At 36.0% G+C, this 13,950-nt stretch overlaps 1 protein-coding gene and 1 long non-coding RNA gene across 2 annotated transcripts; both read left to right on the top strand.

The window, feature by feature from the left end:
* The first annotated feature begins 9,292 nt into the window (after window positions 1–9,292).
* LOC120202793 (SH2 domain-containing protein A-like) lies at window positions 9,293–10,621 on the top strand. The gene is made up of 3 exons (XM_039203163.1): window positions 9,293–9,489; window positions 9,914–10,042; window positions 10,400–10,621. Exons 2-3 carry the CDS (start codon window positions 9,926–9,928, stop codon window positions 10,619–10,621), a joined length of 339 nt encoding a protein of 112 aa, XP_039059094.1. The 5' UTR covers window positions 9,293–9,489; window positions 9,914–9,925.
* Window positions 10,622–11,365: 744 nt separating this feature from the next.
* LOC120202987 lies at window positions 11,366–13,627 on the top strand. The gene is made up of 3 exons (XR_005523774.1): window positions 11,366–11,580; window positions 11,662–12,590; window positions 13,308–13,627. It is a non-coding gene; the product is annotated as an uncharacterized LOC120202987 (long non-coding RNA).
* The last annotated feature ends 323 nt before the right edge of the window (window positions 13,628–13,950 follow it).

The raw sequence follows: 13,950 nt of genomic DNA, 5'->3' as shown, positions 1-13,950 counted from the left end.
CATAGAGTGCTTCATAGGGTGCCATACGAATGCTGGTATGATAACTATTATTGTAAGCAAATTCAGCTAAAGGCAAAAAGTTCTCCCAGCTACCATGAAAATCGATTACGCAACTCCGCAACATATCCTCAAGAATCTGAATCACTCTCTCAGATTGACCATCAGTTTGTGGATGAAATGATGTGTTATAATCCAATCTTGTTCCCAAAGCCGTATGTAGTGCCTTCCAAAATCTCGAAGTAAATCTCGTATCTCGATCAGAAATAATAGATAATGGAACACCATGCAATCTGACAATCTCTGAAATATACAATCTTGCCAGCTTGTCCAAAGTATAATTTACTCGCACAGGAATGAAGTGAGATGACTTTGTAAGTCTGTCAACAATCACCCAAACTGAATCTTTTTTCAAAGGAGTCATAGGCAAGCCAGTAACAAAATCCATAGTAATACGCTCCCATTTCCATTCAGGAATCTTGATAGGTTGTAACAAACCTGATGGATGTTGATGTTCTGCCTTAACTTGCTGACAAGTCAAACACCTCGCCATAAAATTCGAGATGTCCTTCTTCATGCCTACCCAATGATACATCTCTCTCAAATTCCGATACATCTTATCTCCACCGGGGTGCATAGCATATGGACTACTATGAGCCTCAGTAAGGATAGTCTGCCTCAACTCAGTATCATCAGGCACACTATACCGACCTTTGAAGCATAAAACTTTATCCTGATCAAGGGCATACTCTGAGCTTGTCCTTTGCTCTACTTGCTCAAAGATGGAAAGCAAGGAGCTATCAAGGAGCTGTTTAGCTTTGATCTCATCAACCAAGGTCGGCTTAACTTGCAATTCTGCTAACAAAGTGCCATCGTCATATAAATTCATCTTAGCCATTAAAGACTGCAACTCCGATACCGTCTTTCGACTCAAGCATCCACTACAATGTTAGCTTTACCAGGGTGATAATCAATCACACAATCATAATCCTTCAGAAGCTCTAGCCAGCATCGTTGTCTCAAATTAAGCTCCTTCTGGGTCAGGAGATACTTTAAGCTCTTATGATCCGTGAAAATATAACACTTTTCTCCATAAAGATAGTGTCTCCAAATCTTCAAGGCAAAAATCACTGCTGCTAACTCCAAATCGTGAGTAGGATAATTACACTCATGAGGTCGCAGCTGACGGGATGCATAAGCCACCACTTTACCTTCCTGCATTAAAACACAGCCAAGTCCTGAGTGTGAAGCATCACTATACACTGTAAAATCCTTCCCGGACTCTGGTTGAATCAACACCGGTGCTTGAGTCAAAACCATCTTTAATTTCTCAAAGCTCTCCTGTTGTGCCTCACCCCAATCAAACGGCACATTCTGCTTTAACAACTTTGTCCAAGGAAAAGCAATGATCAAGAAGCCTTCAACAAAACGTCGATAATAACCAGCCAAGCCCAAGAAACTGCGGATCTCAGAGATGTTCTTGGGTCGTTTCCAATCCACAATAGCCTCGATCTTGCTGGGATCATCCTGAACACCTCGCGCAGAAATAATATGCCCCAGAAACGACACTTCTTGAAGTCAAAACTCACACTTGCTTGGTTTGGCATACAAACGATGCTTTCTCAAAGTCCACCGAACGATCTTCAAATGCTCTTCATGCTCTGCCTTAGTACGAGAATAGATCAAAATATCGTCAATGAAGACCACCACAAATTGATCCAAATATGGTCGAAATATCCGATTCATCAAATTCATGAAAGCTGCAGGAGCGTTCGTCAAACCAAAAGGCATCACTAAGAATTCATAATGACCATAGCTAGTGCGAATGATCGTTTTTGCAACATCAGATTCTTTAACTTTCAATTGATAATACCTCGAACGAAGATCAATCTTAGAGAATACAGTAGCTCCTCGCACTTGATCAAATAAGTCATCAATCCTAGGTAATGGGTATTTATTCTTTACCGTAATCATGTTCAATTTCCGATAGTCAATACATAATCTTAGCGACCCATCCTTCTTCTTTTTTTTTACGAACAGAACTGGAGCTCCCCATGGTGAAGTACTATGTCGGATAAATCCTCGATCGAATAATTCTTGCAATTGGACTTTCAACTCCTTAAGTTCCTTTGGAGCCATACGATAAGGTGCCATAGAAATAGGTGAAGATCCCGGATAAGTCTCAATCTCGAACTCTACCTCTCTATCAGGAGGTAACCCAGGCAACTCCTCAGGAAAAACATCAGGAAACTCGCTAACTGTACGAATCTCATCGATCGTGGACAATGCACGTTTGGTGTTCAAATTACAGGCAATGTATGTCTCATATTCCTTCCAGATCATACGATCAATTTACATCGCTGAAACTATATTGGAGAGATAGTCGCGACGTTCACCAATTAACACAACGGTCCGACCATCAAAAGTTTTCAGAGTAGCTCTCTTGTACTCGCAATCTAGATTTACTTTGTGTTTAGTCAACCAATCCATCCCAAGAATTAGATCGAACTCCTCTAAAGAAAGCTCCATAAGATCAACGAGAAAAATTTCTCTCTGAACCTCAAGAGGACAATGCCGAAATACTTTATTCACTAATACCGCTTGTCCTACTGGACTCGTAACTGTAATAGTATTTTCAGTGTTCTCAATTAGAATCTGAAGGTTTCGAGATACTGAGCTCGATACATATGAGTGAGTGGAGCCATTGTACAGTAATGCAAAGTATGGGATATAATAACTAGTAAATGTACATTCAATAACCTCCGGTTCATCTCTGTTCTTCCAACATCTAGTGGCATAACCCAAAGTTGGCTGTCTAGCCTCAGAAGCTGTTGGCCCTCTATTTTGATGAGGTCGGGCTCTACTTTCTGTCCTGGACGCTGATTCTCGAGTCTTTCCTTGACTACGATCTCTAATTGGGGTCTGTACTGTAATCTGAGAATGCACAGGAGTCTGACTAGCGGTATGCTCAAACAAAGTTAGTTGAGGACAATCCCTCCGATAATGACCACTAGATCCACACTGATATCAAAGACCCATCTTCTTACGACACTCTCCTGTGTGCTGCTTACCACAATACTCACAAAGGAGTCCATGATAATACGACGAGGAACCGTCTCGACTGCCAATTAACGGTGAGGATGCTGCAGGCCTAAAACGTGTATTGCTTCTCCGAGGGGCCAAAGTACGAGTCCTCTTCCCGGACTGTGCTGATGGCTCAATATTAGTCATTCCTATGATCAGTGTAGTCATGCCAATACTTGCGGCAGAAGGCATATTCGTTGGGGTCGTAGGAGCAGGATCACCTAACGGAGGTGGGGGATCTACTTGTATCCCATCGATCGGGTCTGCAAATCTAGCCACTTGATCTCGTCCACGGCTAATTTGACGACCACGTCTAGCACAAATTTTGATTGATCTCAAGTTTACTCCAGAAGATGAAACTTAAGGTTAGATAAGCACTTGGAGTCTCGAACACAGTTAAAAATCTTAATAATTTTGTGACATGGCCTCAGTAACCCGTTTTGTAAAATATTTCAAAACCGTATTTTCAATGTGGACTCATACACAGTCCGAGGGTTAAAAACCAAAAGCTCTGATACCAATAGATGTAACCCCCTAGACCCGGCCTATGCATTTCGACTAAGTCTAGTGGATTACATTATGATTATTAAAGACATTTTCCGAAACCGTTGTTCCATCAATATAAAATCACATTATAAATAACATGAAATTATAAACAGGTTATACTATCAAAATCAAACTCGTAAATATAGTACTAATAAGTAATAAATTAATTTAAAACATGTCTTCAAATTCAAAATCACAATAAACCGATCCGTAATAGTAAAATAGTCATCGTTATAAAATCTGATATTTTAATATAAGGTCCATGTCACCAAAATAAAGTTAACTTGCAAGATAAAAACATTACAATCTGATTTACTTCAAGAGATATGCTGATCCTCCAAGTGCACGAACCGAGGTATCTAACCAACAGTATCTGAAAGGGGAAAACAGTTCCGAAAGGTGAGCTAGGCTCAGTGTGTCCCAACATTTCCATAAAATCATAATAGGTACAAATCATAGTCCAGTAATCCCACAAATTCGTAAAAGAGTTTAACTTTTGAAAACCATAGTTTAAACCCTTTTTTTCTGGTACACCATCAGTAGTTTCCAAAATTTATTTTCCATATGGCTTACTTTATGCACATAGCAAAAAGAAAGCCGACTTAAGGATAGGCTATGAAGCTTGTATCCTTAAGCCCAAGTCAATAAGTCCATATGGCTTACCGTAAGCACACAGCAAAGGAAGGCCGACCTAATGAAACATCTTGGGGCCCTCAAGAGTCACATTAGGCCCAGTTAGCTTAATCAGAGCTATTCCATCGTAATTCAATTCCAAAATTCAATTGCACCGTGACATAAATTCCATAAATTCAAAAACATGGTAATCATAGCCCATTTCAAAACGAAAATTAAATAGCAGCCATATTCCATAAATTGTCACATTAAATTGGTGCATCCATAAAACAATAACCAATGAATTCGGTGTACCACATATTAAAAACAATAAAACAATTCAGTAATAAGTAGGGAACACACCTCGATAATAGGTTCAAATAGCAAATCTACCGATTGCTGGTTTCACCACGCTCAGCTACAGTTTTCGAACCTATTTAACAATAACATTATATTACTTATGAGTAATATAAATAGATCCCTAAAATCATAAAAATTTACGGGTCTTACAGGTGAATACTGGCACACGTGGTTTAACTGATCTAGAAGAGATGGGTCGAGCTGTCGAACGATCCGGAGAGTCTCTTGTACCTTCAAATAATAATAATCTATCAGTCCCAAATCCTATTTAATTGTTTAAAGCTAGACTTCTTAACTATATAAGCATTTTTCGAGTTTGACTATCAATTTGGGGTATTTTGAGTCTGAATTTGGCCAAACGGATTGCGGAATCATAATCAGGACGTCGAAAAAATATAAAGTATGACTTTTCGAAAATCCAAATTCTTGGTCAAAGTCAAAGTCAACCACTTTGACCGTCGATTTGGAGGCCTTTGGATTCGAATTTGATGAAACGGTCAGCGGAAACAGATTCGGCACGTCGAAAACTATCAGGATAGGTATACTCGGAAAAGATTAACGGTCGTTTAATGCTCGGTCAAAGCCATTTTAAGTTTTGGTCAAAGAAAGTCAACGGTCAACGGTCGGGTCGGGTCAACAGTCGGGTCGGGTCGGGTCAGTCGGGTCGGTTCAGACCGGTCAAATCGGTTCAGACCGGTCAAACCGGTTCAAAACTGGTCAAACAGGTTTTCCAGCAGCTCACTCTCCATGCGGCGGCGCGTGCGGCGCGTGAACAGTGCCACGGTGTCGGAAAATTCCCGGAAAAATTTCTAAAAAATTATTTTGAGCGATTTCGAGATACTTACAACGATCGGTTCAAATTTTTGAACGGCGGAGAGCTCGTATTTCAACTCGGCCGAATCTTTGACTGCTCCACCTCCTCACGCGCCGCCGTCTACGGCGGACAAGATTGACACCGACGGACTCGAAACGACACGAGGAACACGATGGTGTAGGAGGTGTCGTTAACTGAGCAACGATCGACAGTGAATTTGAGATTTTCCCGGTGATAGAGCTAAAAAAACGTCGATGCTTTGACTTGAAATTCCTGACGTTTGGCAGCGTTTCGCTTCAATTAATTTAAGGGGATTGTTCCTGACTCGATAACGAACACGATGGTCCTTTCAAAACGACGATCGGAATTCAGACGGCGTCGGAATCGAGGTTTGAAGTTGGGCGTTCGGGATGGGATTTGGGCGTGGTTTTCTGTTTAAACAGAAAACCACGTATTCATATATAAACTAAAAACTTATCAACATTTAAGGGTAAATTCAGGGATTGGTCCCTGAATTTCCTTTAGCTCTAAAACAAGCTACAAATTTTTAAAATCTTTCAATTTAGTCCCCAAATTTTCACTAATTACGCAATTAAATCTTCAAATTCCAATTAAATATAATTTTGATATTTTCGAGTTGTTACAACACTACCTGTCATCACCCATTTTATCCCGATGATGTCACGTGATTTTTTTTCATATTATATATTATAATATAGTGGGCATGTGTATAATATAAAAATTAGCAGACCTTATTCCCATATGTGTATAATATATAGTATGTATATAGTATAGTATGCATATTAGAGAATCACATATCATAAATCATATAGTATATTATTTTTGCTAGGTGATTGCATATTAAATAATAATTTGCATGTGATAGTACATATTAGATAGTAGTTGCATTGCATGTCATATAGTTTCATATTAAATAATTGCATATTATAAATAGTATTGCATATTATATTAGATATTAAATCATTAGTATATTACATAGTTTTAGTATATACTATATAGTTTGCATGTTAGAATAAATAGCCCAGTTTTATTTATTTTTTAATAAAAAATTAAAAATCCAAATAAAATAGTCCATTTCATGAGATAAGTCCATTACATAGTTTTTTTCTAGGCCCAAAAGTAGCCCGCATTACAAATATATGCATATACAAATAAAAAAAATCCTAATATCTACATCCAGCTGCCGGTTTTTGTGGGAATTGGGGGCAATTGTTTTGCTTTAGTTTTTAAATGAGACAACATATTAATTGTGGTGCTACTTTTTAGGTACTTGATGATGACATCTTTTTTTTATCCTTGAGAAGCCATTATGGATCATTGATGAGCTATAGGTCCAATGGCCTAGATTTTTGACACATCATCCATCCTTGTCAAATAAGCACAAATTCTTTAGAGCCATTGGATGAGGAGTAGATCCAATGGTTCATATTGAGCCATGTCATCAAGTCGTGTGGAAGAAACACAAAACAATCTCAACTATTAGATCTAGATTGTATCCAATGGCTAAGATTGTATCACCCAAGGAAGTGCACTCCACCATCGGCGCGTCCCCACCGGTCGAAATCTTCATCGGTGCGACGCGCCGGCTATTCGTATTCCCATCGTTGTTCGTCGCCATGTTTGACCGGAAAGTCCACCGTTGTCGTTATTTTTTATTTTCAACATGCACAAAATCAAGAAGTCAATATTAACACAAGAAAACGAAGATTCTAGTGAAAATCTTAAAATGAAATTAGTTATAACCAAGATCTAGATGCTATCCTGTAAATCAGATGTTAGAATTCTTAACGAAGACACGAAGACCGTGAAAGAAGACTCTAATTCAAAAATCATAGCAAGAAATTCAAGAGGAATTCAAGACAAGTTACTGAATTATGGGTCTAATGAGAATCTGTAAGATCTGGGAGATGAAGAAAAAGGAGAGCTCAAATGGGTTTCTCTTGGATCTCATGAAAGGAGAGAAGTAACAATGGAGGAGGAATGGAACGATCGACGGTGAATGGAAATATAAATTACATTTTTCTGTTTCTTTTATAAAAAAAACTGTTTTTTTTTACCGTTTAGTTCGGTACTTCGTTACGTACGGTAAATGTACATAAGGTAGTGGCAGTATTGTAATATTATAAGATTTTTCTGGTTATTTTTAAAGATTTAATAAAATAGGAATAAAAATAAACTTTGAGTTAATCTAATCAAATTATCAAGTTATTCAAAAATTGCTTGTAATTGGACCTGGAATTTTCTGAATTTACAATTTGACCTCTGACATTTCTTTTATATATAATTTAATTTCCTATTTTCAAAATTGATCCAATAAGTTGAAACACTTCCATCATTCTTATTACTTCAATGCCAAATAAAAACATAAAGTTATATAATAGTACGAATAATAAACTACCATATAAATTATTAAGATGATTCTTAATATCCATATCATTTTGAATGTGACTGAATTTAGATCAATCCTTCAACTTTTTTTATAAAGTAATAGATCTAAAATTTATTTATTTCAGTCCTTTTTCATCTAATAAAATTTATTCGATATATTACAATATGAAGATATTAAAATGTCTGAAATTAATCACAACCACACAATCTATTATAATGGTTGCCTCCATATGTTATAACTTACGTACCTTTCCGTGAATAGTGAATATATTAACTCGTTGACTTATAAAATATCGTCAAACCAAGTTAACCCATAAATGACCCTTTTAATATTGAATTTATGACCTTTGTAAAGTTGGTTATCATCCTGAAGTTTGACTGGAATAGTTCATGCCCTGTTTAAAAAGAGTATATATACCTCATTCAAAATTTAATTCAACCCAAAAAATATATATTAAATGTTATGTAGAAAAAGTCTAGGGATGGCAATTTGTTAAGTTAGGTCAGGTTTTTTATCAACCCAATTTGACCCAAAATATATACATCTCTACTTAAATTTAATTCGATCCGAAAAATATATATTTTTTATTTGATTTGACCTGACTCGAAGAGTATATTTCATCCACCCGAATTCGGTCTGATATAAAATAAGGACTTAATTAAAAAAAAGCTATAGAGAAGGGTATTATCAGGTCTATCCCAATAGATTTAGAGGTTATGTTCTACATTTTAAAATGAGGTACCTAACATATTTTACAGTAAGACGAAATTATAAAATATCAAAATTTACCATATTACAATTGTTTCTTATAAAATAAAATTCCAAATATATATAATTAAGACAATGTCACAAAAAACTATATAATCGTAACATTTTATTTAAAAAGTATTATAATTTGAATGCTCTTAGAAGCAAAATCAATATATTTTTTTAAAATGTGGGACCTTTAAAATTTTGGGTCATGTGACTTATCACATATTACACTTGCCGAGAACGGATTTGGATATTATAGCAATTATCCATAAATTTATATGAGAAAAACTCATTGTTACTCCCGTGTTGGGCCAGGTCGAAGATTTTTCACCCTCCACCCAAACTCAATCCGACCTCACCCCTATATAAAATCTAACCCAATCTTATTCGTACTCGATCTTTCTTAAAAATCCGACTCTATTAAATTGAATAAAATCAAAATCTATCAATTTTAGATTAAATTATCGTCCCTAAGTAAAACTTACCGATGTTTAAAATTTTATCACAATGTTTTTTTTTGTTATAGAAGCCAGAGATACAATTTGATGCATTATAATGAGTAAAAAAATTAGTATGCCACATCAATTTTTATAATTTCACATCATTACGAATAAAGATCCACCACATCATTGGTAGTCAACCTTTGACCTCACTTTTAACTAATTTAACCCAAAGTCGTTGTCTTCTAAAGTGGCATACATTTTCCTGGGTTTTTTGTTTAGTTCTTTGGTTGAAGCAAAAAGGGGGAGAAGTCACGGGTGAGAACAATCCGATAATAAGAAAAAAAGATTACATTTTGTTGAAGGATTTCAAAGTGAAAACTGGAGTTGATGAAGAAAAGGGTTTTATTTTATGCTTCTGGGTTTCTATCTTCCACCACTACTCTGTATATCCCAAAATCATTCTTGAACAGGTTTAGCAACTGCTGCTCCCTGGTTTTGATTTTTTTTTCTCTTGTTCATTCAAAATTTGATATTTTTTTGTTTGGGAAATCACCCATTTCTCGTTTCTTGCTGTTTTTTGTTATGCTTTTGTATTTTTTTTATTTGATTTAATGAGTAGTTTATAAGAATTTGTTGGTGTTAAAAATTATCTTTCTTGGTTTGATTTCTTTGCTGTTTGGATGTTAGGAAAATACCCATTTCTTATTTTTCTGTTCCTTTTAATGATTTTACAAATGTTCCATATGTTTTGATGATCTTTTTCTTAAATTTGTATTAGACATTTACCTTTACTAGAGTTTTCAATTTCCATTTTTCTATTAAGTTCGAGTTTTTTTTTTATATATATAAGTGTATGCAGAGACTAATAGCAGGTCCCCTTTACTTGTTCTCAAGGGAAAGACATTGATGCTTTTACCATTTACTTGTCTACACAATGAAGCTCCTGGTTCTGGAAACACTGATTTACCATCGACTGTCGAGATTGAACAAAATGGAAACAAATGGATAAATGTCGGATACGTGGTATGCCTTTAAAATCTGACAAAACTATAAGCATAAAGGCATGATTGGTTTGAGAGCTTCACCTTTATTTGCAGTTTCATAAATTACTTTAATATCTTGTCATGGTGTTTGAATTGTTCGAGATAATTTTCGGAATGAGTGAACAGAATGTACATGTTTTGATTTGGTCTGTTTAGTTGCCTTGAATTCTAAATACTGATCACATGGAAAATTAGTTTTTCGAGGCATTGCAGTAGACATTGCATGTAGCTTTCTGCCTAAGGTTTCACTGTAGTATACTTCATAGATGAAAACTAGTTTTGTTGCCCTGGCTATTGTCATGTATACCGATTTTTCTGTTTTTCCTTTTCTTGTCAGGTCTCTTCTGATTTTGTGCGGCTTTACATTAATGGGGAGGTTGCAGGAGAGCTGCATCTTTCTTCTTTGTTAAACAAAGATTCCATACCAAATGGTTCAAGGAAGAGGGCATTGATTGATATTCGTGGTGATAGAAATTTTCACGCTTTCATCCATGACGCAAAAGTCTTGCCTTCAACTTTCTCCATAAAAGACCAATATGTTAAGGTGGCTTACTTGTAGTTCACACGTTTCCTCGATGTTTTTCCATAGCATGTAAGTTTACCTTAAGGTTTAGAAAACTGATGCAAAAATATAATACCAGGATTCACCTCTAAGATTGTCAATCGATAAGTCTACTACCTCTAATATTGAAGAAGACCATGTTGACTTCTGGCATATTTTTGGCGGCAAGGTAAATACCAAAGAGTTCGAAACAATTTTTTACTTTTGAATCATAGCTTTTATGCATTTCTTTTGTGATATTATTAATGTATTCTTTGTATAATCCGAAAGTTATCATATTGATATAATTGAGCTTTGCTTCCTACTTGTTTTCATCATCTATTGTGAGATGCACATACATTTGTTTTCAAATTTAAAAATGTATCCCAATATAGATGTCGGATTCCTATAAAAAAAAAATAGATGTCGGATTGTGAAATAAATAAAGTATTAGGTTGTTAACTTGCATGCCACTACTTTAGTCTAAGCAATAAATGTTGAGTGGGTAATTGGAATGGATCTTTTGCTTTTAAGTTCAAGCCTCATGGAACCAGCCAACTGTAAAGACATTCAAACTTGAAAGAAAAAGGATATTCTTATCTTAGTATGTAAATATTGCTGATATTTTAGCTTTTATCCCCAGTCTTTAGCATTTGATGCGGTAATATAGCCTATTTACTCGGACTTTGTGGTAAAGTCAAATTTCTTTTTCAAGATTTACGTGTGCAAGTTTGATTATGCGTTGAACATGGGCACTTATGTAAAAGTGAAGAGTAAGAGTAGCTTAGAGTATAGCTTGCTCATTTCACAGAATACAAGACAGGTTTTTAACCTTATTGATTCCTGAATGATATGATTTTACCGCTCCTTATATTTTATCTAAATTTACCTTTACACAGGCATCTCGTCGCCGGATCTTTTCCTTGGATGTTGTTTTATTAGATATCTTTGGGCAGCCAGTTAACAAGGAACTAGAGGTAATTTAGTCTTTATGCTTAATTTCGCGGTACTGTTTTTGCCTTCAATGCACCTAATTTTTCACATTGCTTGTTGGAAAGGTCGTTGCATCGCTCTTGTATGCTTTTAATCGGTTACCCGTTAAGAAGATAAATGGTGAAAAACCACCTCTTCTAGTTAGCTGTGATGGTATTGAATTTGCCTCTTCTGACCGACCTAGTAAACTATCAAAGGGGCGGGCATCCTTTAAACTGAAGATCTCCAAGGTGGTAATATTAGATTTAGTTTGTGCAATATTTTATTCAACAAGTATGTTTCTCGGTAAAAATTTCTTCGAGGAACTTATTGCATGAGAAACTAGTCTGTAGTTTTTCTTTCTTCTGGAAGTCTTCTATTGCGGAAAATAATGTCTTCTGCTGATGGTAACCAACCCCGTATAATATAACTGCAGCTAAACTACTTCTTATAGCAGAGGTTACAATATTTTGTGTAGGTAGGTTGGTTGAGTTGAAGTCCGGGTATAAATTCATAATGTCTCCACTGATACTTAAGCAAATAATTAAAATGTTCATTAATTCCAATCTCAAATAAACACATCTGATAAGGTTCACAAGCTTATCCAAAAGTTGGCTCATACGCATGATGTATATTGGCTGATTGGAAAATCAAGCTCTTAACTGGTACCTAAAGAAATTCATGGCTTGAGCTTGAATTAAACTTTAGCAAACCAAGCTTGATCAAAATTACTAGATTGGCTATTACAGCCTCTGGCAGAATCAATAATGACGGCAGGGAACTATATAAAAAAGGCAATGTGGAACTCTACATTGCATAGAAGAGTTTATAAAAAAGGAAGAAGCAGAACTCTCACTTCAAGATCCGAGAGGCCTGCAAGAGCCTGGAACATTTATACTTAGGTTTCCTACTTCAAGGAGTTGGCCCCACCCAGACGCTGGTAGCTTAGTTGTGACATATGTGGAAGTGATTACACTATCCATCACCGGCTGCTTTCTCTCGATAATGTATATAGGTGCGTGTTTCGTGCTTTATCAAATTTCATTGTTGCCTTAATTTGAACTGTTATTAAGGATGTACTCATTTTTTTTATAGGAATGGCAGGCCTCGATAAAAACCCCCTTCATGATTAATGGATCACAAAGTGCTCCTTAATCAGCGGAAGAAGGAGGAAAAGAGTGCCTTATAATTCATTAAAACCCAGAAATTACATAATACTTAGGGAACAGGTCATATAAGCTCCCTATACAAACCGGTCGAAAGCCTAAATTATAACAGAAACAAAACAAGGAAGCTAGCCAATACCAGCTTTTGCTAAGGCGTCAGCCTCAACATTTTAAGTGATTTGTTTATTATTTATATTTGAATCCTTAATAATTTCTTTGCAACACTGTACATGATGTTCGTCAGAATACAGACGAAACGAACAGCATAATTAGGAATAATCATGATATACTAGACCTGAATGTGTATGTTCGGCTTTTGGATTGAGTTTTCCTCCTCTGTTACTTGGACTCGGTATGAATGTCTTGTACGGCCTTTTCCGATTTAAATGGTCTTTGGAGGGTTCTTCAGGGTTAAATATTAGTGGATACTTTAGGTACTATTGTTTAGTTACACTATTTATAAACATTTATCATTATCTTCATAAGATGAGTTTTATGGATAAATTGTCTCGTATCCTTCCTATATATAGATTGAAAGAGATTTCCTGTCTTCATTTTGCTTATAGTTCCGAAGCACAGGAAATGAATGTCGAAGTAAAACCTCTGCATGATGTGCTATTGGAAGAACCCGAGCTCTCTCGACTAGGAAGGTAGAAAACATCTCCACTTCAATTTCCTTCTTTGTAAATCAGACATGTCATGTTAATTTTTCGTTTTTAACCCGTAAAAATGCAGGGTAGTGAGACGCCATTGACCATTGCTCGGATGTAGCATTGTGTTTACTTGTTTGGTTCAGGATGACCATTGCCATAACCGCACTGCTAGTTTAGGTTTGCTCAAGAGTCAAGCCCCTTTTCCTTTATAAAAAATATTTGTAATATTAGAAGCCGAGGCAGTGTCGTATCGTATCGATACTGTAAACAAGCATTACACTGATGATGACATTCATGTACCATACATGCTGACAAGAAATCAATTTTGAAAAGTTTTTTGTTGTCAATGGCATCCGTACTCTATGTTTATGAAGTATTTTTGCCAGATATGTATTCGGATATAGATACAGAGTACGAGAATATAAAAAAAAATTAGCTGACCCTATTTCCATATGTAATGGGGTAAGGGGAGGTAGGATAGTAGGCTTCCCCCAACGCCAGGTTGAGAGCAGCTTCCGTGGGAGACATCTGACCGTCAGAATTATGAATTGTCTAC

Source organism: Hibiscus syriacus, unplaced genomic scaffold (genome assembly GCF_006381635.1).
Source record: "Hibiscus syriacus cultivar Baekdansim isolate YM2019G1 unplaced genomic scaffold, ASM638163v2 tig00009009_pilon, whole genome shotgun sequence".
NCBI classification, from domain to species: Eukaryota; Viridiplantae; Streptophyta; class Magnoliopsida; order Malvales; family Malvaceae; genus Hibiscus; species Hibiscus syriacus.
This window is presented reverse-complemented; position numbering and strand designations above follow the sequence as displayed.